The following is a 25,640-nucleotide window of genomic DNA, read 5'->3' as shown; positions in this document are numbered from 1 at the left end:
GAAACAAATATTATGTTTCCTTATTATATAGCCTAATGTTTGTATAAAGCCGTGATGTATACACAATTTTTGATATCTTACATCGAGAAGAAATTATAAAAACCATATATGTTTGATTGTATGAGCATTAAATTATTTAGTTATATCATATTTTTAGGTGTATTTATTATGTAAAATATGAATTTATTTATTTAAAATATTTTTATTTTCAAATCTAAGATAACTTGGGTAGAAAATAGACATAGAGTGGACCAAACCTTGAAAGACCTCGAGAAAAAATGTTTAGTCTGAGATTTTTGCAGCTTTTGCATAATCATTTATAAATCACTTTTAAAATAATCAATTTTTGTTAAAATCTATTAAATGTTTGTTCCTGTTAATTTAGGAGTAAAATGACTAAAATAGGTTTCTTCTTTTAATAAGTTCTTTTCAATTTTAAATATATTAATCTTAATGTGTTCAAATAATTAAAAAAAAAAAAAAATGGAAAAACTGGTCGATGAATTCGGTGGCTAGGCACAGCACACCGTCATCGATGATAAGTCCAACGACACCGATGGCACCATTGAGATCGGTAACCAGGGATCTATGCAACGGTGCCAACATCGTAAACTGAAAACAAAGTCGTTTGGTCGTAGAAGAGAAAGGTTCAGCCAAATTTTGTCGGCCGTTGTAGCCTTTGGCCCCTACAAGCATGGAGATTAACAAAACAGTCCCTACAAATTAGGTTTGTCATCTTCATGTTGAAACCCATGACTTAAGATTCCAGGGTCGGAAGTGTCATAGAGTAACAATCCCATTGTCCACCATGTTCTGGTAGCTTGTCGGCGACCCAAATCGGCGTTCTAGTGTCGTCAAAGTCGTGGGCCATAGTGTGAAACTCACCATTGGAGGTGCCGCCTTGCTACGTCGTTAAGGTAGAAGCTTGGGTGCTCTCACAAGGAACTCACAGGCGACGGGCAAGCTTGAGTAGCCGCCTTGGAAGGCCGCCATGGAACGACAGTGTAAAACGGCTAGTTGGCAGTGCTAGGGTTTCAACATGAAGATGACGACCTATTTTGTAGAGACTGTTTTATCAATTTTCATACTTGTTGTGGCCAAAATGAAAAGAAGAAAGCAAGAAAATGGAGGGGGAGAAAGAGGAGTTCTTCATTGCTTTCATTGACTCACTCTACTTTGGTAATGTTGTGTTATTATTTTCATGGGGATGGGGTGTCATTTGTAAAAAAATATAAATTTTAAGGACCATGCCAACCACTTTACTTTGAGACTTTTCTTCATGTTTCGCTTCTTCTTCTTCTTCTACTTGTACGCTGAAGAAATACCGCAGTGCTAGAGCTTAAAGAGGTTTTCTTCTTTCTTCTCATCCTTGTTAGTTAGATTGTTTTGTGGGTGGTGGTGTTGTGATTGGTTGGTTGCTAAAAAATTGTTATAGAGAAAATAAAAATGATTCTGGGTTTAGGGTTTTACGTTGTTTGGAGGATGATAGAACTAGAACTTTGAGTGGCTGAATTGGGTTCTTTCGTTTGGATAATAGTAAACATGTAAATCGATATTTTATTTCTTTTCCTCTGTTTTCTCTGTAAGTTTGTGTACAACGATGATCCTTTTGGCTTGAAATCCATATAGAACTCAAAAGTCCAAATGTTATCTCAATACTTTTAACTTCTGAAAAGGTTACGACTTCTTTTCCTTTTCTGATTTTATATTGTTTTTAAGATTGTATTCGAAAACTGTTTTTGGAATTATTGTTTAAACTCAGTTCAACCACACGCGTTTTCATAAAATTTTCTTTCATTTTCGTTTTATCAATCAATCAGGCAATTGGGAAAAGTTTAAATAGAGATTGGTTTTTATGTTATTTTGTGTTGTGATCATGCAAATTTAGCTGCAATTTGTAGCATCATTTTATTTTTTTTGTTTCTAGTTTTAATTATGAACTTGGTTTATTGTTCTGGCAGGTAGTCCATTGTGTGGAGCAGTGAAGCAATTGCTGTAGTAATTGAGTGAGTACATCTACTAAACTCATTTCACATTTGATTCGAATCATAATTTACAAGATATAATGAATGTATAACTTGAGTTGTGAATCTTTTTGCAGGTGATAAAAGATGGGTTTTGAGCCATTGGAATGGTACTGTAGGCCAGTGCCAAATGGGATTTGGGCAAAAGCAGTGGATGTGCATACACAACTTGTGCAGTTGATTCTCTAGTCATTTCCATTTCTCATTTGGTTCTTTTTGGCCTTTGCATTTATCGAATATGGCTTCTTAGAAAAAGTTCCAAAGCCAAAAGGTTTCGTTTGAGTTCGAATTACTACAATTATATTTTAGGATTGTTGGCAGGTTACTGTACAGCTGAGCCTCTACTAAGATTGGTGATGGGTATTTCTATCTTTAACTTGGATGGAGAGACTAGTCTTGCTCCTTTTGAGGTGGGTGTTTCTTGTATTTTTTTTTATTGTTCTGTTCTGTTCTGTTTTGTGTTGTTTTGTTTCATTTTAGCTTCTCTGGCTTCTTGTTGTGGCTTTTGTCTTTCAAATTTAGCATGTGCACACAAAATCAAATGTACTGAAAATTGATGTTTTTGGCTACAATCTACTACTGACATTAGTTAGAATGTTCAAAATCATGAATTGCATTATCTTTAAATTTTACGCTTTCCATAATCACCTCACGATCTGAATCCATCGTACTGTTTTCTTTGCTTTCCATAATCACCTCACGAGCTGAATCCATTGTTCTGTTTTCTTTGGCTAGATAGTGCTAGACATCAATAGGTTCATGCATTGAAGATTTGAAATACAAAAGTGTAGTAGACAATGCCAATGTTTATGGATTGCCAAAAGCAATCTAATTAGTTAAATCGTATCAGAATTAAGCTCTTTCCTTTGTTAATTGGACGGTTAGGCAATAACATTTGTTTCCTAATATGTGATCAATGTCTGATGTTACAAAATCATTTCAATTCTAATTGTTGGTATTTGAGTTATATGCTACGAGCAATACTTTGGCCTCCTTTACTTAAGATATTCAAAGTAATTGTACTTTCTCTTGCAGATGGTTTCTTTGATGATTGAGGCTCTTGCTTGGTGCTCTGTGGTTGTAATGATTGGTTTGGAAACTAAAATATACGTCCGTGAGTTTAGGTGGTATGTGCGATTTGGAGTCATTTATGTTTTGATAGGGGATGCTGTGGTGCTAAATCTCATTCTTCCAATGATGGATTACTACAATAGGTTAGTTTTTTCTCCATATCACTAAATGAATTACTTGTTCGCCTAAATCTCATTCTGAAGTGAAATATCTCTTATACTAAAATTTATGGTTTTATTACTCAATGCTGATCTACTCTCTATTTGTACATCAGCATGGTCTTTTGCCAGGTTTGTTTCCTCTTTATTTTCTTTTCCTCTTGTGAAGGTTACAAGGTCTATCACCACTTCTTGTTCTTGTTTTCCTTTGCGCTCAGTTACACTGTCATAGTTCTTAACGGTCTTTGTACTGAGGTGCCAAATTGGGTTCTGCTTCAGGCTATTTAAAGACATGTTCCTTGACCGTGAAAGACCCAGGGACCCGAAGCCCTTTTTGGCCTGATCTAAATAATTGTATAAGAAGTAGATAAATTGAGTATATACAAAAATGAGTTATTAAATTTCTGTTTTTGATGAGAGAGTGTCAAGTATAGTTTTGAGGCAAGGGCCTCAAAAACTGCATATTCTCTGGTTATGGACACTTGATATTTGACATGTATTTGTCAAACCAATATCAGCATGGCTGTTGCTTTTCTTGTTAACCAACACTTACTGAAATGTATATGTCAAAGAAATATCAGCATGATAACTATTATAGTTTCCCGGCTTGCTGAATTTACATAGTGGACTCCTTCAAGGGTCTTGACCTCATTTCTTGTCTAGTAAATGGCCTGACTAGTCCCTATACTGGGACTGCTTGGTAATCCACTGCAACACTTTGTTCTGGGCAAATGTAACTCTGCCAAGAATGTGTTCAAAATGTCTTTCGAGGTTACATCATAAAATTTGTACTCAACTGCTTTTCAGTGATCAGAGGTGGTCAAGTTTTATAGTAGCAGATTTTATTAACCTTAGCTTGTTTCTTTATTCATTTTAAAGCTTGTTAATCAATATGGTTGTGTCTATTTTCTGATGTAGGTTTTATTTGGGATTCTTCTTTTTGCTTATGTTCCCAATTTGCAATCTCATCCGGGTTACAACCTGCTGCAAGATGAATCCCTCGATAATGTTGAATATGAAGCACTTCCTGGAGGAGAACATGTATGTCCTGAGAGGAGTGCCAGTATACTTTCCAGTAAGTAGTTCCTGAATTGACTTTTCTTGTTTCTTGGAAAACCATAATTTTCGAGGGTTGAAGATATCCTGACTTATTTTTGTAGAAGGGGGAAATAGTAGGCATTTGTGGCCGGATTGCCACCAGTCTACATTTGTAATTCAACGAGCATTAATCTTTAGGTGTTTTAAGTTTCACAATTATCTATCATGTTTCTTAGCTGACTTATAATTATAAGAATTCGGTTTTCCCATTTATGTAATGCGAGATGAAGGTTTTTATAACCTGATGCTTATAGTTATTCACTGACATTTTGGTGCATTGCCTTCTTTTAGGCATATATTTTGGATGGATGACTCCACTTATGCGGCTGGGATATAAGAAACCTATTACTGAAAAGGATGTTTCGAAGTTAGATACTTGGGACCAGACTGAGACTCTGACAGAAAAGTTCTCATCTGCTGCTTTCCTTGGATTTTCTTCTGCTAGTATTTACATTACTGTATTGTACATATTTCAACTGGATGACACTAAAGGGATGGTTTGACATTTTTAGGTTTCAGAACTGTTGGGTTAAAGATCTCAAAGGGCTAAACCCTGGCTTTTAAGAGCACTGAATAGTAGCCTTGGTGGGAGGTAATGGATTGACCTACATTGTTTATGCTTTTTCAGTTTCAATTAGACATAATGCTCTTTTGAGAGCAGAGATGCTTTTATCTCTGTGTCTTCCGCTATCTCATTTTATTCCTTTTGTATCATTATCTTTAGGTTCTGGTTGGGAGGTTTTTTCAAGTATCGAGCTCATTCTCTGTTCTTCTTTTAGGAGATTTTCTCCAAATTTATCAATTCCCTAGGAGAATTTTCTCCATATAACTGGCTAAAAAGGTGTCGCAAAAGTTGTCATTCTCACTTGCACCTAGAAACATTAATCAATTCTTACTTCACATGGATTGATGTCAAGTCGTTGATACTTCATCTTAACATTACTCCTTGTGAGCTGATTTTTTTATTTTTTTTTTTTTTTTTAAATATTCTACAGCATTAGTGTAACAATCTTAGTTTCTTGTAAATTGTTAGAACCATGTTTATATACAGTAAAGGGTAAAGGGTATACTTGTAATTATATTGTGTGTGTATATATTTGAGTTAGGGTGTACTATTGATATTAAGAGAAATAGAAAGTAACATGGTTATCAGAGCCTGAAACGCGTAAACCCTAAACCCATTTGCGTGATTCAGTTTTCCGGCGACGTCTGGCTTATTCTCTGGTTTTTTCGGCGACGTCTGGCTTCTTCCTTGGTTTTTCCGGCGACGTCAGACCCCTCTTTGTGTTTTCCGGCGACGTCAGACCCTTCCCATTTGCGTGATTCAGTTTTCCGGCGACGTCTGACGCCTTCCTTGCGTTTTCCGGCGACGTCAGACCCCTTCTTTGCGATTTCCGGCGAAGTCTGACCCCTCTCTGTGATTTCCGGCGACGTTAGACCCCTTCCCTCTTCTCCGCGACGTCTGACTCTACTCTTCATTGTTCTCTTTGTTTTTCCGGCGAGTGCTGACTCTGAGTGTTGGTTCTCCTCTGATTTTTTGGTTTGGCGCAAAAAAAAAAAAAAATTTTTTTTTGCAGGTCTTCTGTCCAAAATATGGTGCTGTGTTTGTGTGAAAATGGGAATGCTTTGTGTTGGCTGGGCGTTGAAATGTGATACCAGCGTTGTTCTGAATCCTGGTGTGTTTGAGTTGTTGTGCTTGCTTGGGTGGTTTGATTTGTTGTGCTTGATTGGGTGGTTTGAATTGTTGTGAATCTGTTGAGTTACGGTTCTTTGCTGGACAGTATGGCTGCGGACGGTAAAGGTGGTGACTGAAATTGTCACTTCCTCCACCAAAATTACTGATTGGAAATTATTGGGAAAGAAGAATTATATTCAATGGAAGCGAATAATCCGACGATATGTGCCAGCATTGATTGGGAGACCATTTAATCAGGATCCACCTAGGCAACAGAGGATGACAGTAAAACTCGAAAGAGATGGCTCATGAAGATGATAAGCTTTTCAATCAGATTCAGAATACTCTTGATTCGTCCGTGGATGATGATTGGTCACTGTGATACAGTCAAGAGTTATGGGAGTATCTAGAGTTTTTGTATGCTGGTAAACAAGACTTGTCTCATGCCCACGAATTGTTATTAAAGATATATCGAGCAACTATGCAAGAGAAGACACTGCTCGAATATTATACAGAGATAAACAAGCCTTTGAAAAAAAAGGGCTATGTTTCCTGTTCCTACTGACGTGAAAATGATGCAAGCACAAGAAGAACAGTGGTTGTGCAATGTTTTCTAGCTGGGTTGAGACCGGAATATGAGATAGCTCGTACACAACTTCTCACCGGTGAGACATTTCCCTCTCTTACGGATGTCTTTGCTCGCCTTCTTAGAGTTAGTAAGGGGGAAGATCGAGGATTGTCTAAGGACAAGGAAACTTTCAAGGATCCTAATGTTGATCATGCGGCCCTAGCTAGTATGAAGTCTAGTGATAACAAAGGTAACAAAGGGACAAGCGGGATCCTAGGAACAATCGTGTTACTGGCCCTCGTACTTGCTTTCACTGTGGTGCTGAGGGTCATGTCAAGAAAAATTGTTGGAACTTCATGGCAAGCCCCTGACTATGCAAGCCACTCAGAAGTTTGCTCATGTTGTAACTCAGGATGGTCTTTTACCCACCCCATCACAGATTACTATCTCCGCAGTAGAATATCCTCGTCTCACTCAGAATGCTTGCTCCCAGTCATCCTCCCATCGACCACCACTACTTTAACCCAGTTAGGTAATCCTACAGTCTGCTTGTCCACTTCTAGTACTCGGGTTATTGATTCTGGTGCTACCCCCCATATGACAGGCGATACAGGTATTCTCTCCTCATTTTCACCTTCTCCTAATTTGTCTTCGGTCACTTTAGCTAATGGGTCTACTGCACCTACCATTGGATGTGGTACCGCCCATCTCAACCAATCTCTATCTCTTTCCTCTGTCTTGTGTCTTCCCCATTTTCCTTTTAATCTTTTATCAGTTAGTCAATTACTAACGCATTCAATTGTGGTGTTTACTTTTTTCCTACTCATTGTATTTTCAGGATCTTGGGACGAGGCAGATTATTGAGGGGTCGTGTATCAAGTGGCCTGTATATGCTCGATGATGTCTCCATCCTATCTCTCAACCTATTGCGTGTACCAGTGATTCATCTCTATCCGTACTGCATGGTCGCCTTGGTCATCCTCCCCTTCCCATTTTGAAAAGGCTGTATCCTAATGTCGGGTCAGTGTCACACCTTGAGTGTGAGGCGTGTCATTTTGGAAAACACCATAGAGTGTCCTATAGCCCTAGGATAAACAAAGAGCCCAGCCCCTTTTGATGTTATACACTCTGATGTTTGGGGTCCTTGCCCTGTGTTGTCAAGGTCTGGATATCGATATTTTGTTATTTTTTGTGGACGATTTTTCACGTGTAACTGGTTGTATTTTATGAAAATCGTTCTGAAATATTCTCCATTTTTTGTACCTTTTATGCAGAAATACAAATCAATTTACTTCATCTATTAAAATTCTCCGAAGTGATAATGCCAAAGAATACTTTTCTGCTCCTTTCTCTTCCTTTTTGTCTGCTAGAGGTATTATTCATCAGTCATCATGTGTTTATACACCTCAGTAAAATGGAGTTGCTGAACGCAAAAATCGTCATTTATTAGAAGTTGCTCGTACTCTCCTTTTTCACATGAAAGTCTCTACAGCATTTTGGGCAGATGCTATCTCTACAGCATGTCACTTGATCAATCGCATGCCTTCTTCTGTTTTGGGCGGTCAAATCCCGTTCTCCATCCTTTTTCCATCACAGCCTTTATTCTCTCTTCCTCTTAAAGTGTTTGGTGCACGTGCTTTGTTCAGGATGTTAGACCTCATGCATCCAATTTGAACCTAGGTCCCTCAAGTGCATATTCTGGGTTATTCCCGATATCAAGGGTTATCGTTGTTTTTCTCCTGTCCTAGTAAGTATCTCATCTCAGTTGATGTTTCCTTTTTTGAAACCACTCCATATGTTGAGTCCTCCACTTCATCTACTTCTCTTGAGCACCCCCTGATGATTTTCTTGTTTACCACATTACCCATCATAGTCCTCTACCATCTCGTCCTCCTATCACTCATGGTATACTTTCGCAGAGTTCACCCATGCATGAGACTCCTGCAGCAACATCTGATCCACTGCCCCTATCGACTGCCTCGTCCTCTGAGCCGTTTCCGCCATCCTCTGACCATGATCCTGATCTTCCCATTGCTCTTCGTAAAGGTAAGCGTTCTTGTACCTATCCTATCTCCTCATTTGTTTCCTATCACTCTCTGTCTTCATCTTCCAAGTCTTTTTATTGCCTCTTTAGACTCTGTGTCTGTTCCCAACTCTGTGTCTGAAGCAATTGCTCATGATGGGTGGCGACGGGCTATGGAAGAAGAGATGTTGGCTCTAGAACATAATGATACATGGGTTCTAATGGGGTTGCCTGAAATAAAAAGCTATTGGGTGCAAATGGGTTTTCACATTGAAGGCTAATCCTGATGGGACTGTAGCTCGGTTGAAGCTCGTTTGGTTGCTAAAGGTTATGCCCAGACGTATGGTATTGATTATTCTGAGACATTCTCCCCAGTGGCTAAAATGACCTCTGTCCGACTATTCATTTCTCTTCTTGCAGCTTCAAATCGTTGGCCTCTTCACCAACTTGATGTAAAAAATGCCTTTTTACATGTGATCTTATTGAAGAGGTTTACATGGAGCAACCTCCGGGTTTGTTGCTCAGGGGGAGTTAGGAAAGGTATGCAAATTGAGGAAATCTTATATGGCTTAAAGCAATCTCCACGGGCGTGGTTTGGGAGGTTTAGCGAAGTGGTGACTCAGTCTGGTTTACATAGGAGTGCTTATGATCACTCTGTCTTTTATAAGCATCGGAGTTCTGGCATCATTCTTTTGGTTGTTTATGTTGATGACATTGTAATCACTGGCAGTGATGATGTTGGCATTCAGAGTTTGAAAAACTGTTTGGCTTCCAAATTTCACACAAAGACTTGGGTACTTTAAGGTATTTTCCGGAGTTGAGGTTTCTCGGAGTAAGAAAGGGATTTTTTCTCTCTCAACGCAAGTATGTGTTAGATGTGTTGACTGAAATGGGTCTAAGTGAGGCTAAGCCTTGTGACACTCCTATGGTTCCTAATGTGAGATTGAATGCTGAGGATAGAGAGATGTTTGGTGGATCCAGAGCGGTACAGACGGATTGTTGGGAAAAGGTAACTACCTTACAGTAACCCGTCCAGATATTGCGTTTTCATGAGTGTGTTAGTCAGTTTATGTCTTTCTCCTAGGCCATCACATTGGGATGCGGTCCTCCATATCTTGAAATATCTAAAAGGAGCTCCTGGACGTGGGATTCTTTACAGTGACCATGGTCATATAATAAGGTAGAAGGGTTTTCAGATGCTGATTGGGCAGGATCCTCTGTGGATAGACGTCTGTGACTGGTTTTTGTGTTTTTGTTGGAGGAAATCTTATTTCTTGAAAAGTAAGAAGCAACCAGTTGTAGCTAGGTCAAGCGCAGAGTCTGAGTATCGGGCTATGGCACAAGTTACTGTGAGCTCATATGGACAAGACATCTGCTTAGGAAATGGGTTTGGTGACCCAGGGACTATGGACTTGTGGTGTGACAACCAAGCAGCGATACATATAGCAACAATCCAGTCTTTCACGAGAGGACTAAGCATATAGAAGTGGATTGTCACTTTGTACAGAGAAACTTGAACAAAAGTTATTGCTACTAATCATGTTAGGACAGGGGAACAACTAGCTGACATCTTCACGAAGTCTCTAGTTAGTTAAAGGGTAACCTATATTTGTAACAAGCTGGGCATGATAGATATATATGCTCCAGCTTGAGGGGAGTGTTAGAAACCATGTTTATATATACAGTGTAAAGGGTAAGGGTATACTTGTAATTATATTAGTGTGTGTATATATTTTGAGTTAGGGTGTACTGTTGATATTAAGAAGAAATAGAGAAAGTAACATAAATCATATGAGGCTTGGCGAATGTGAAGCACTGTTACCACATGGATATGTTGGCATCTATATTTTGTCTGAAATCTGAAATCTTCATTCTATTGCATCATGCAGTTTTGTAAAGGTTGTCTAGACTGCTACATGTCAAAATATTATTCACTTCGTTTCTTACAAATCTCTTGCAACTCTATTTCTTCTTTGAACATGTTGTAGATTGTATATGGTCTCTCTCAGTTTGTGGTGCCTGTTCTGTTGAACCACCTCTTGCAGGTTAGCTTTTTTTATTAGCCAAGACTTCATTGATAATTTCGTAGGTACCATATCTAAAGGTGCTTATTTTTGTGAGGGAAAAAATATTTTGGCTCCTTTAGCTAAGTATCTTCTAGTACATACTAACAGAATAATGTAGATTCAAATTTGCCTTTCTTTTTGGGAACCCGAATTTGTGATCTCTTGTTATGGCTTGCAGCCAATGCAAAGGGGTGATCCTGCCTGGATTGGTTATGCCTACGCCTTCTTAATTTTCGTTGGGGTGGTAAGACTCTTACTTGCTCTTTCTCTTATTATTTCTTTCTATTTTTCTAGTGACATGTTTCGTACCTTCTTTTTGAGTCTGAATACCTTGTTATCCCTTCTGGTGATGTTATTTGGTTGACTTATAGTTCATTCTTTTCAAGGAAATATCTGTGATCTTTTCATTTTTGTCCCTCCATTCCTCAAACCATGTCCTATAGACAACAAATGAATGCCATCTCCTGCATCTAGAATAATTTCAATGCCTGCATAAAATAATTCTTGTGCTTATTCTCTTGTAATTGTATGAGCTATGTACAAATGTTGCAGTTTTTCCTTAAATAGGAAACTGAATGTACATTATTTTTTGAACTTGAAGAACTGATTACTTATGCTGCAATTATAGTTTGTATATTCGTTACTGACAATCTTATTTCACTTGGATCAGTCAATCGGTGTGCTCTGCGAAGCACAGTTTTTTCAGAATGTTTGGTGAGTTGGTTTTCGGCTGAGATCAACTTTGGTAAAAGCATCTCTCTTTGTTATTAAGTCTTGTTAGTCTGTTCTTTTGGTTCTGGTTTGGCTGGTGGCACTAGATTGTGATATTAAGGTTCTTGAATGAGTTGGTCAATATGAAACTATTGCCTCATGTTCTACTATTATTATTATAGGTGGCTGCCATATTTCACAAATCTTTAAGACTAACTCATGAAAGTCGCAAGAATTTCCCTTCTGGCAAAATTACTAACATGATCACAACAGATGCGACTGCACTTCAGGTATGGTTTCTTGTAACTTTACTTTTATATTTTTTACATCTAGAAGATAAATCTTGATACACCTTTGTTTCCTATATCATAATTATCATGAACTAATTAATTTTATCTCAGTAGATAATCTCCTTATATCTACAAAATTTTAGATTTCAAAACATTAAAATCAGTGCATTATGCCCATAATAGAGCATATTGATAGATAATTTGGCTTTCTTAGAGCCTAAGTTCTATTTTTGGGTCTTGATTTTCAACTTATACTTTGGTCGAAAAGGTGTTTGTTAGAACTTATATAGTAAATCTACTGTTGGACTAGCACCTATTTATTCAAGCTTTTTGGTTAAGTGATAACTTATCAAGCTTTCCAGTAGTGGTTAAAGCATACAAGTCTGATCTTAAAGCAGCATGGCAGCATTTTAAAGTCCTTAGTTGCTTGTCAGTGGTTTGAGTTAGATGATTGCACGATAGTCCTAGTGTCACTTTTAGATTGGCATCATAATCTAAACTGAATTGCTGGTTCACTTAGCAAGAAAAATCTAAGGCACGTTGAAATGCAGATGCAATGATCTAACATGATGTGATACATTTCAAGATTTCCTGTGATAGAAAGTAATGTTGCCGCAATCTGCAACGGTGCTATGATTTCTTCCCTTTTTTATTACCATCGTTTCCAGATGCCTGGGTTGGGGTTGGGGAAAGGGGATTGAGTTGTTACTAATACATCCTTAACTTCTTTGAGCAAATGTGCCAACAACTTCACGGGTTATGGTCAGCTCCATTCCGTATCACAATGGCTATGGTTCTTCTTTACCAGCAACTGGGTGCTGCTTCACTCCTTGGATCACTGATGCTAGTGCTCATGGTCCCAGTACAGGTAAGAAATTTCTGTCCTTGTCAAATCTCTTTCATTATTTCTGCAGATCTTATTTTGTNATGATGAATCATACTTCTTGTTAACATCAATTTTTTTTTTTTTTTTTAACAAATCCCAAATCTTCTCTTTGACATTAATCTTACAACCTAAATATAGGGAAAAATATTTTAGATTTTTTTGGTCTATCACTCACATAATAGAATTTTGATTGGTGAGTTGATTGTATCTAGCAGGTAACATGGAAGTAACTCAGTCCTTTGTCACGAGCTGAAGTTTCACACCCAAAAGGTTAACTCATTAGGTGGAATATGTTATAAAAGCTGGGTTGTTATGGTATTTCAAAATACCAATTTTTTAATTAAATTTTTGGACTGTTATGATTTGAATGTAATTAAAATTTTGGACTGTTATGACTTGAATGCAATTGCAATTACTTCAGTTACTTTACAATTCAAATCATGGTTGGGCAGTTTCATTTTTTTAAATTAAAAATGGCTGTTATGAAAGCTAGGCAGTTTCAATCTTAATAATTAAAAAAATGGTTGTTACATGTAAGAGGCAAGTATAAAAGGGGGTGTTTTATTCTCTTATATGCAGTGACAATTTTCCTACTTGAGATAATTTTTATTTTTTTCCAGCTCCACCACTTCTATTTTATCTTATACTGTTCTAAGCTTCGATTAAAGAGTGCACTTTAAATAGAAGCTCGTCATTGTATCCTGGAGGTTGGTCTGCATCTGAGCCATTTGCATCGGGAAGATCCTTCTAGTGGGGCGGAAATCTTATCTTAAGGACAGTGCTTTTGCACGCCTTGACGCTGCTATGTTCGTTGTTGTTTTGCTGTTGTGTTCATTGCTATTTTGCTGCTGTTTCGCTGTTGTGTTTGTTGTTGTTTTGCTACTGTACTTCTACTGTTTTTCTGTTGTTTTCCTGTTGTTCTTCTACTGTTTTGCTGCTAATTATTATTAAAATTCAACAATCTTAAGATCAAAATTTTATCAAGATGGACGCTGCAATTCTCACCACCAAATCACTTCCTGACATCTCCAAAATTGAGCCTTTCGCTAGAGCTCATTTCAAGAGGTGGCAAGAAAAAGTATTCAACTACCTGGACGTGCTCGGTTTTGCAAAGTATCTCTCAACAAAAGAACCAAAACCTGGAGTGGACAATTTTGACAAAAAACTTGATACATGGAAGAAAGGAAATAAGGTATGTCGCCATACTATCCTCAGTACATTATCAAATGAGCTTTGTAATGTTTATTGCGCTTATAAGACTGCACATGAGATATGGACAATCCTGAAAAAGAAATATGTTGTTGAGGATGCTGGATCACAAAAATATGTCATAGGAAACTTCCTAGATTTTAAAATGGTAGAAGAAAAATAGGTATCCATGCAAGTCCATGATTTTCATTTATTGATAAATGATTTGAAAAATGAAGAAATAATTCTTCCTGAAACTTTTGTGGCTTGTTGTTTAATTGAGAAACTTCCAGATTCATGAAGAGATTATAAGAATAGTATGAAACATAAGCAGAAGCAAATGAGCTTAGAAGATGTGATAGTACATATTAGGATTGAGGAGATGAATAGGCTTAGAGATAAAGCCGATAAGGCCAAGTAGGGGTGGGAAAAACCAGCTAACAGAACTGGTTGTGACATTTTTCAAACCGAACAGAAAAACCGGTTCAAGAAAAAATCCAAACCAAAACCAAACCAAATTAGTGCTTAAACCAATTTTAAACTAGACCGAATAATCGGTTTGAAAAACCGGTTAACCGATTTGAACCGAATTTTAAATTAAAAAAAAATTAATCTTCTTTGAATCAAAAGTATTTCGGTCTGAGGCAATAACAGATTTGATTATCTCAGGATTGATCTTGGAATGGCGCCCTAAAGGTCTACAAAAACTCATAACAATAAGTTCTAAATACAATAACACAAGAAAACAAATTAATCAGAAATACAGATTGGAACGAGAAGCCACGTACCTCAAAAGTTTCATTGATGATGAAGAAATTTCTAGAACTGAGATTATGAGGAAGTTGTTTCTTTCCTCTCCATGCCAAAGAACTTAAGTTCAGTCGCGAGAAAGAGAGAGTATGAGAATGGAATTTGAATAGTTAAGAGAAAGAGGAGAAGGCTAAAGTGGGAGAGAGATTGAAGAAGCACCAGCCCCGAGGTACAAATCTACACATGAGATGTAGAAATGAGAGAGAGAGAGAGAGAGAGAGAGAGAGAGAGATGCCTAGGGGTTGGGTTTGGTTTGACTCGTAAATGTAAGCTGAACACTTTCCCATGTTCTTGACAATATTAGACAAGACATTTTTCCCCTATATTAAATATATATATTTTTTTTTTTAAACCGGTTTTAAAATCTGGTTTTGGGTAACCAGTTTGAAAAAATCCATAAACCGTACCGGATAATCAATTTATGAAATTTTGAAAACCGAAACCAAACCGATTTACAAAAAAACCGAATTTTTTATTCAGTTTCGGTCTGGTTTGGTTTTCGAACTTTTTTTCCCACCCCTAAGGCCAAGGAATTAACATCCAAGGCTAATGTTGTTGAAAATCAAGTGGCTTCTCCTCAACCTAAGAATAAGAAACCACAGGGTTTTAAAAACAATAACAAGAAATTGTTTAATAACAAAAACCCAACAATTTCAAAAAGAAAGGACACTGTTTTGTGTGTGGGAAAACCGGACATTTTGCTAGCCAATGCAGATACAAAAAAACTGGAGACAACAAAAATCCTCCTAAAGCCAATCTAGCTTAGGAAGATGATGTTATTGCTGTTGTGGTTGTCTCACAAGTGAACATGATTGCTGAAAAGAAAGAATGGATAATTGATTCTGGGGCCACAAAGTATATTTGTGGAGATAGAAATTCTTTCTATGAATACATACCAGTAAGGGATGGAGAAGAATGTGTTTACCTTGGTGATTCCCGCTCTACTCCTTTTTAGGGAAAGGGGAAAATTCTTCTCAAACTTACTTCTGGGAAAACCCTTTGACTAAGTAATGTTTTACATGTTCCAAACATTCGATATAATCTTGCATCTATTTATGTATTGGGAAAGGTTGGAGTGAAAGTCTCCTTTGAGGGTGACAAAATTGTAATATCCAAGAATGGGGCCTTTGTTGGGAAGGGGTATTGTTCTAGTTATTTAAACTCAATGTACTTAATATCATTATGAATGAAAATGCATCTTCTTCTGCTTATGTTATTGATTCAATAGATTTATGGCATTGTAGATTAGGTCATGTGAATTAAAGTTATCTGAAAAAGATGAAAGAACTTGGTTTATTATCAAATATCAATATTTCAAATATTGATAAATGTGATGTGTGTGTGGAATCTAAATCCACTAAAAAGACTTGTAAACCAATTCTAGAACGAGAAAATGAGCTTCTCGATTTAATTCACAGTATCTTAGAGATTTGAAACAAACCATGACCAGAGGAGGAAAATAGTTTTACATAACTTTTACTGATGATTACTCTAGATATACTAGAGTATACTTATTGAGAAGTAAAGATGAAGCAATTAAAATGTTCTTAACTTATAATAATGAAGTTGAAAATCAACTCAATAAAAAAATTAAAAGGTTAAGAACGGATAGAAGAGGTGAATATGAGTCAAATGACTTTGATTCCTTTTGTAGAGATTATGGTATAATACATGAGACTACACCTCCTTATTCTCCACAATCAAATGGAGTTGCTGAGAGGAAAAACATAACTTTAAAAGAAATGGTGAATGTTATGTTGATTAGTTCTAGAGCACCTTTTAATTTGTGGGGGGAAGCAATGCTTTTAGCTTGTTACACACAAAACATAATTCCTTTTAAGAAAACAAGCAAAACACCATATGAACTTTGGAAAGGTCATGTACCTAAACTAAAATATTTTAAAGTGTGGGGGTGTTTTGTAAAGTCCTAATTCCTGAACCTAAAAGGAAAAGGTTAGGACCAGGACTGTTGATTGTATGTTTATAGGTTATGTTCTGAACAATGTTACTTATAGATTCATGGTAATAAAGCAAGAGGTTGGTTTGTATGATGCAAACACAATCATTGAATCTAAAAACGCAGATTTCTTTGAGAATGTTTTTCCTAAGAAAATCAATTGTAAAAGGTTTTACCTCAAAATAAAACTCATCAAAATTCTTCTGAAAGTTCAGGGTTAGAAATAAGAAGTAAGAGAGTAAGAAAAGCCAAAAGTTTTGGTGATGATTATTACCATGTCTTTCTTACAGAGAATGATCCTCAGCTTTTGAAGAAGCAATGACTTCTCATGATGCATCCCTTCGGAAAGAGACAGTAAATAATAGGGGTGAGCGGTTTCGGGTACCCTGCATTTTTCGGGAGAATCGAAACCAGAACTAGAACCAGAACCATACAGTGCAGGTTCCCAAAAAAAAGAACCGGAACCAGAACCGCACAGTACAGGTTCTTAAATTCAAGGAACTGGAACCTAAAATGCAGGTTCTGATTCCTTTCCCGGGTACCCTGTAAAAAATCAATTACCCTCCTATTAGTTTAAAAAATAACAAAAATACCTTAAAAGTTTACACATACACCCCTAACAAATTTTGATTACTCATTCATTTGTGTCCAATGTGAGTCATAAATCCTCTAATCTCTGGGCAACATTTGAATTCAATCAATTCATCACAATTCACATAAAATTCCTCAATCAAAACCAAAATACAAACAATTAATTAAATTAATTCAACAATCATACTATAAATCTATAATTTTGATATTATAATTAATTAAATTTCTAATCATTTAATTAAGTATTGTACTAATGTTTATAATGGAATATTATAATAAATTAAGTAATCATACTATAAATCTATAATGTAATGTTATAATTAATTAATTTTTTAATCATTTAATTAAGTAATGTACTAATGTAGTAAATTACTAATATTTATAATGTAATGTTATAAATTTGTAATTAATTAAGTAATCATTTAACTATGTAATGTTATAATTAATTAAATGATTATAATATAATGTAATGTTATTATTAATTAAGTAATTATTTAATTATAATATAATGTTTTAATTAATTAAATTTCTAATTGTTACAAATAGGGAACTGATTGTAATATTTTTTCATATTGTATTGACAAATTATACATCAATATATATAGGAAAATAAAGAACTAATCTAGGAAATAAATATCCTAACTTCCTATTTTATAGATTTGTTCCTAACATGCATTGATTACAATCCTAATATCCTATTATAGATTTATACACTTAATCATGCAATATCTGTAAGATTTTACATGATTATCTGCAACACTCCCCCTTAAGATGGAGCATAGATGTTAATCATGCCTAGCTTGTTACAAATATAATCAATCTGAACCCCATTCAAAACTTTAGTGAAAACATCTCCTAGTTGCTCTCTAGTCTTCACATATCCTGTAGAAATTAAACCTTGCTGTATTTTCTCACGAATGAAATGACAGTCAATTTCAATGTGCTTAGTTCGTTCATGAAATACGGGATTAGAAGCAATATGAAGAGCGGCTTGGTTATCACACCACAATTTTGCTGGCAAAGAGGCCATAAGACCAACTTCAGTAAAAAACTGATATATCCATATCACTTCACACACAGACTGGGCCATAGCCCTATATTCTGATTCTGCACTAGATCGAGACACAACAGTTTGCTTCTTACTTTTCCATGAGACCAAATTTCCAACAATAAAAACACAGTAGCCCGTAGTGGATCTCCTATCTATCTTGGAACCCGCCCAATCTGCATCAGAGAAGCACTTAATATTATTATGTCCATGATTTCTGTACAAAATACCACGTCCTAGAGCTCCTTTCAGATAACACAGAATCTATTCTAACGCTGCCCAATGGTCAACAGTAGGAGAAAACATGAATTGACTTACTACACTGACAGAGTATGCAATATTAGGATGAGTGACTGTTAGATAGTTCAACTTTCCAACCAGTCTTCTATACCTCTCAGGATCTTCAAATAGTTCACCATCTTTGGTAAGTTGCGAATTAGGAAACATTTGCGTACTTCATGGCTTAGCACTCAATTTTCCTGCCTCAGTTAATAAGTCAAGTACATATTTCCTTTGAGAGAGGAAGATGCATTTCTTGCTTCTTGTTACCTCAACCCCTAAGAAATACGTCAACATTCCTAAATCTTTTGTATGAAACTGGGTGTGAAGAAATGTCTTAAGTAATGAAATCCCTGTAATGTCACTCCCAGTGATGATAATGTCATCAACATATACAACAAGAAGAATAATGCCAACTGTCGATTGTTTGTAAAAGACTGAGTGATCAAACTTGCTCTTTGTCATTCCGAACTTTGCAACTGCCTCACTGAACTTTCCAAACCAAGCACGTGGACTCTGTTTCAAACCATATAACGATTTTCGAAGATGACAAACTTTCCCATACTCCCCCTGAGCAACAAATCCAGGTGGTTGCTCCATATAGACTTCTTCCTGAAGGTCACCATGTAAAAAGGCATTTTTGATGTCCAACTGATGTAATGGCCAAGAATGAGTAGCCGGCATAGAGATAAATAAGCGAACAGAAGTCAATTTAGCCACAAGGGAAAAAGTGTCAGAATAATCCACTCCATAAGTTTGGGCATAGCCTTTAGCTACAAGACGAGCTTTAAGCCTAGCCACTGACCCATCAGGATGTACTTTAACAACAAACACCCATTTGCATCCAATAGGCTTCTTTCCAGTAGGTAAGTCAACCAAGTTCCAAGTACCATTAACATCTAAAGCATTTATCTCTTCTATCATAGCATCACGCCAACTAGGATGAGATAATGCTTCATGAACAGTTACAGGAAGGGAGACAGAGTCTAGTGATGCCACAAAAGAACAAGAAGAAGATGATAGGTGATCATAAGAAACAAATGAAGATATAGGATAAGTACATTGACGTTTACCTTTCCGAAGAGCAATAGGAAGATCAAGATCACTCAAGGTTGGATCCAACGACGAAGAGTCTTGGGTAGGACATGAAGTCTGAGTGTCTTCTTGATGAGGAACACAGGTATCGGGATCACTGGAGACTGGGTCTAACGACGAAGGAACTAGTACAAGAAGTTCCTGTCGATGAGAATAGACAATGCGAAATGGAGGTAGTGGACGAACATGTGGTGGTGCCGGAGGAGGAACAGTAGGTGGGGAAGCCTCAGGTGTGGGAGTAGCCGGTAAGGATGTGGCAGTATAGATTAGTAAGTCATCGTCCTCCCCCTGATGTGTATAAGTAGACGAAGTAGGAAAAAACGGGGTGTTTTCTAAGAAAGTAACATCAGGTGACACCAGATATCTATTAAGACTAGGACAATAACATCGATATCCCTTCTGAAGGCGAGAGTAACCTAGAAAAACACATTTAAGAGATTTGGGATCTAACTTGGTTACCTGGGGTCGAACATCACGAACAAAACAAGTACTACCAAATATCTTTAGGGCAATAGGAAACAAAGGCTTAGATGGGAAGAGAACACTGTAAGGAGTAGAACCATTCAAAATAGGGGAAGGCATGCAGTTAATTAGAAAATAGGTCATGGAAACTGCATTGGCCCAAAACTGTTTAGGAACTTGCATTTGAAATAATGGGGCTCGAACGGTTTCAAAAAGGTGCCTATTTTTCCTCTCGGCTACTCCATTTTGGGACGGTTTGTCAACACAAGAGGATTGATGAAGAATGCCATGCTGGCTCATATAAGACTGAAAAGAACTCGAAAAATATTCTTTGGCATTATCGCTTCTTAATGTCTAGACATAAGTATTAAATTGAGTTTTAACTTTAGCACAAAAATGAGAAAACAACTCAGAATGATTTTTCATTAAATAAAGCCAAGTTACACGAGAGTTTTCATCAACAAAGGTAACAAAATATTTAAATCCAGGTTTAGACATAATAGAACATGGACCCCAAACATCTAAATGAACTAATTTAAAAAGGGACACTGGCCCGTTTATTGACTCTTGGACTTGAAGAAAGACAGTGGTGTTTGGCAAATTGACATGACTCACAATCTAACAAAGATAATTTATTAAACTGAGGACATAGTTTCTTTAACAATGGTAAAGAAGGATGTCCTAATCGACAATGCGCCTCAAAAGGGGTCGAAATACTTGAACATGCAATGGTTCTGGGCACCTGTGTGTCAAGGATGTAAAGCCCTCCAGATTCATGTCCTTTACCAATAATCTGCCTCGTCGTAAGATCCTGAAACAGGCAATGATCAGGGAAAAATGAGATGCAACATTTAAGATCTTGAGTGAGTTTACTCATAGAAATTAAATTAAAAGTGAACTGTGGTAGACTCAATACAGAGGATAGGGAAATTAACGGAGTAGGGTTAACAGACCCAGACCCAAGAACACAAGAAGTTGACCCATCAGCTAAAGTAACATTAGACGAGGAATTATGTGACTGATATGATGAAAAGAGACTACGATTACTTGTCATATGATCAGTGGCACAAAAATCAATGGCCCATTTGGAAGATGAGGAAATAAGACATGTATTTGGTTTACCTGACTCGGCGAGAGCAGTGATGGAAGTAGATGAGGACTTCAATGATTCTTGATACTGAGAAAACTTGGCAAACTCATCAGTTGAAATATAACCTTCTTCTCAGAAGTATCAGTAGCGGCAACATGAGCTGACTGAGGTTTCTGGGCCTTATTTTGCAACTTTCTGCACGTGCGCTTTGTATGACCGTGTTCATGACAATAGTAGCACACAATCCCTCCTGACTCCTGACTCCGATTCTCATGATAATTCGAACCCCCTCCTCTATTATTGCTCCTGTTATATGAACGCCCAGTGTCATGATTCTGACTTACAAGAGCACTACTCGATTGAACAGATGGAGTGCTTTCTGTATGAAGAACCCTAGTAAATATGTCTTGGAAGGACGTGATCTCAAAACTAGCAAGAACCTGAGATTTAGCAGATTCAAACTCAGAAGGGAGTCCAGCTAGTAAACTCATAATCGTCATTTTCTCTCGTTGAGCTTGTTGAACTTTCACATCAGCACTCACCGGTAGAAGAATGTTAAGTTCTTCATATATCCTTTTAAAATCCATAAAATAGGCCGTAAGAGACCTATCTTGTTTCTCAGCTTGATAAAAAGCTTTGCATACATCAAAAATACGAGAAACATTCCCTTTCCCAGAATACAAAAAATCTAGATAGTCCATCAATTCCTTCACATATTCACAATGATTAATTAAACCAAGTACCTCACTGTTGATGGAGTTCCGTATCTGCAAGAACAACCGGGCATCCTTTCTCAACCATGTTTGCTTTGAATCGTCTTCAGACGAATCTTTGGTGAGATGATCATCTTTACCAATGCTTCGCAGATAAAAATGAATTGTCTTACTCCAATCAAAATAGTTATCAGACCCATTAAGCTTATGTTCCGTAATTTTTGACATTACAGGAACCATATCAATTATAGACTTATCAGTCATGGTAAGAAGATGAAAATAGCCAACAAAAACTCTTCAAAGAACGAACTCTATACCAACAGAAACCAACAAAACTAATACCAACAGAGACCAACAAAACTATTCTGACCTGGCTGAGATACTGAGGAACTAATCACACAGAATTGCTGGAAATAACAAGACGAAGCTGAGAAGGGTGATCGGAGTTCAGGGAATGGTCGATCGGCAGAAGAGGCTTCTTCCTAGGCAAGCGGTGAGAAAAAACGGCTACTCTCCAGAGTGACTCACAAATAATGCTCACTTGGGCAGAAAAAAAAAAACAAATTGAAAAGAAAACAACCTAGAATTGCTCTGATACCATGTTACAAACAGAGAACTGATTGTAATATTTTTTCATATTGTATTGACAAATTATACATCAATATATATAGGAAAATAAAGAACTAATCTAGGAAATAAATAATCTAATCTAGGAAATAAATATTCTAACTTCCTATTTTACAGATTTGTTCCTAATATGCATTGATTACAATCATAATATCCTATTATAGATTTATACACTTAATCATGTAATATTTGTAAGATTTTACATGATTATCTACAACACTAATCATTTAATTAGGTATTGTACTAATTTAGTAAATTACTAATGTTTATAATATAATGTCATAATTAATTAAGTAGTCATTTCATTATATAATGTTATAATTAAATATGTGAGCATACTATAATGTAATGTTATAGTGAATTAAGTAATCATACTATAAATCTTTAATATAATATTACAATCAATTAAATTTCTAATCATTTAATTAAGTATTGTATTGATGTTTATAATGGAATGTTATAACTAATTAACTAATCATTTAATTAAGTAATCATTTGTTTATAACGTAATGTTATAATTAATTAAGTAATCATACTATAAATTCATAATGTAATGTTATAATTAATTAAATTTCTAATCATTTAATTAAGTATTGTGCTAATGTAGTAAATTATTCATGTTTATAATATATGTCATAGTTAATTAAGTAATCATTTAATTATGTAATGTTATAATTAATTATGTGATCATAATATAATGTAATGTTATAATTAATTATGTGATCATAATATAATGTAATGTTATAATGAATTAAGTAATCATATTATAAATCTTTAATGTAATATTATAATTAATTAAATTTTTAATCATTTAATTAAGTATTGTACTAATGTCTATAATGGAATGTTATAATAATTAACTAATCATTTAATTAAGTAATCATTTTTTATAATGTAATATTATAATTAATTAAGTAATTATACTATAAATCTATAATGTAATGTTATAATTAATTAAATTTCTAATTATTTAATTAAGTAATGTACTAAATTACTAATGTAATGTTATAAACTTATAATTAATAAGTAATCATTTAACTATAATGTAATGTTATAATTGATTAAGTAATCATTTAACTAGTAATGTATTAATGTTTATCAATTTATTTTATATAATTAATTAATTACTAATTTACTACATATATACTTAGAACTTGATAATTGAAGTAAATAATTAGATATTATATTATCATTCAATCAAATATACTATTTTATTCAAAAATAATTCTTTTAATAACATTAAAATACTTTTAATTGGTCCTAATTCCAATTATACACTTAATTAATCAAAACTTTAATATTAATATATTATAATATATTAAATTTTTTTATACGGTATAGTTTATATGTAATAAGTATAATTGTATATTTATTTAATTAGGTTATTGTAGAAATTTAACTTTTTTCCATTTTAATTTTTTTATATGTAAAACTACAATAAACCCCTCATTCTTCTCAGATATTTATTTCAACCCAGGTTCTAAAACAGGGTAATCGCTGCAGGTTCTTTTTTCCAGGTTCCAGCTTCGGTTCCGATTCCTCCACATGTAGGAACCGGAACAGGAACCGCACAGTATCAGTTCCAAAAAAATAGAATCAGAACCTACCCACACAGTGTCAGTTCCGGGTCTACCCGCTACCCATGCTCGCCCCTAGTAAATAATGAAATTGAGTCCATTATGAGTAATCATACATGGGAAGTAGTTAATTTGCCTCCAAGAACTAAACCAATAGGGTGCAAATGGATATTTAAAAAGAAATTAAAGACTGATGGATCAATTGATAAATACAAGGCAAGGTTGGTTGTCAAAGGTTATACACAAAAGAAAGATATAGATTATTTTGACACTTATGCTCTTGTAAAAAGAATAGCATCAACTAGAGTGTTAATTGCTTTAGCTACAATTTACAAATTACATATACATCAAATAGATGTAAAGACAGTTTTTCTTAATAGAGACAGTTTTTCTTAATAGAGACCTGGATGAAGAAATTTATATGAAGTAACCAGAGGGTTGTGTTATCCCAAGTAATGAGTATAAAGTGTGCAAACTGGTAAAGTCTCTTTATGGACTTAAACAAGCACCAAAACAATGACGTGTTAATCTCAAATGGTTGTACAATTAATGATTCAGATAAATGTGTATATTATAAATCATTTGAAGACAACACTTATGTGATAATATGTCTCTATGTTGATGACATATTAATATTTAGTGCTAATATGGATGTGATAGTTAAGACTAAAGAGTAAAGAGTTTCTAGCCTCAAATTTTAATATGAAGGATATGGGAGAGACAAATGTTATTCTTGGGATTAAAATCATTAAGATAAATGATGGTATTAAGTTATCACAATAGCACTATGTTGAAAATTTCTTAAAAAAATTTGGGTATTTAGACAGTAAACCTATCTCAACTCCTTATAATGGAAATACTCAACTTAAGAAAAATATACAATACAGTGTGAGTCAAAATAGATATGCCCAAATCATTGGTAGCCTTATGTACTTAATGAATAGTATGAGGCCTGATATTGCTTATGCTGTCACTAGATTGAGTAGGTATACTCATAATCTTGATAAAAGTCACTGGATAGCATTAGATAGAGTTATTAGATATTTGAAGGGCGCCATTGATTATGGGCTAACGTTTGGAAGTACACCACATATATTAGAAGGATATTCCAATGCCAATTGGATATTAGATTCTGATGAAATAAAATCTACAAGTGGTTATATCTTTACACTTGGTGGAGGTGTTGTGTCATGGAAGTCTTCCAAACAAACTTGCATAGCTCAGTCTACCATGGAGTCTGAGCTTATCGCCTTAGAACAAGTATGTTCTGAGACTGAGTGGTTAAGGAATTTCTTAACAGATCTTCCCATTGAAACTACCCTTCTGTTTCATTATCAATCCATTGTGATTGTTAGGCCGCAATAGCGAGAGCAAAGAGCAAAATTTATAATGGAAAAGCAGACATATCTGGATAAGAAATACCATTATAAAGTAGCTGCTAGAATCTAGGATAGTGAGCTTAGATTTTGTGAAGTCAGAGTTAAATTTGGCCAATCCTCTAACTAAACCACTAAGTAGGAGATCAGTGGAATACACGTTAAGGGGGATGGGACTTATGCCTAAACATAAGGCAAGAGTGATGGTAACCCTACCTATGTGATTGGAGATCCTAAGAAGTAGGTTCATAAGGGTA

The 25,640-nt window shown here is 35.5% G+C and overlaps 1 protein-coding gene and 2 long non-coding RNA genes across 3 annotated transcripts in view; all 3 read left to right on the top strand.

The window, feature by feature from the left end:
- Nucleotides 1–491: 491 nt before the first annotated feature.
- LOC116124137 lies at nt 492–3,137 on the top strand. Its single transcript, XR_004127168.1, has 4 exons — nt 492–1,347; nt 1,962–2,006; nt 2,102–2,434; nt 3,060–3,137. It is a non-coding gene; the product is annotated as an uncharacterized LOC116124137 (long non-coding RNA).
- A 213-nt stretch (nt 3,138–3,350) lies between these two features.
- Nucleotides 3,351–4,854, top strand: LOC116124128 (ABC transporter C family member 12-like). The gene is made up of 3 exons (XM_031409833.1): nt 3,351–3,385; nt 4,172–4,328; nt 4,643–4,854. Exons 1-3 carry the CDS (start codon nt 3,371–3,373, stop codon nt 4,852–4,854), a joined length of 384 nt encoding a protein of 127 aa, XP_031265693.1. The 5' UTR covers nt 3,351–3,370.
- Nucleotides 4,855–10,545: 5,691 nt separating this feature from the next.
- Nucleotides 10,546–25,640, top strand: part of LOC116124135 — a 28,270-nt gene continuing 13,175 nt past the window's right edge. Inside the window, exons 1-5 of the long non-coding RNA XR_004127167.1 lie at nt 10,546–10,662; nt 10,862–10,927; nt 11,354–11,428; nt 11,577–11,684; nt 12,418–12,552. This is a non-coding gene — a long non-coding RNA (uncharacterized LOC116124135). The remainder of the gene's footprint in view (nt 10,663–10,861; nt 10,928–11,353; nt 11,429–11,576; nt 11,685–12,417; nt 12,553–25,640) is intronic.

Source organism: Pistacia vera, unplaced genomic scaffold (genome assembly GCF_008641045.1).
Source record: "Pistacia vera cultivar Batoury unplaced genomic scaffold, PisVer_v2 Contig15, whole genome shotgun sequence".
Taxonomy (NCBI): Eukaryota; Viridiplantae; Streptophyta; class Magnoliopsida; order Sapindales; family Anacardiaceae; genus Pistacia; species Pistacia vera.
This window is presented reverse-complemented; position numbering and strand designations above follow the sequence as displayed.

Coding starts and splice junctions, on each gene's coding strand:
- LOC116124128 (XM_031409833.1), top strand. Junction 4,329..4,642: donor GAGTGCCAGTATACTTTCCA/GTAAGTAGTTCC, acceptor GCCTTCTTTTAG/GCATATATTTTGGATGGATG.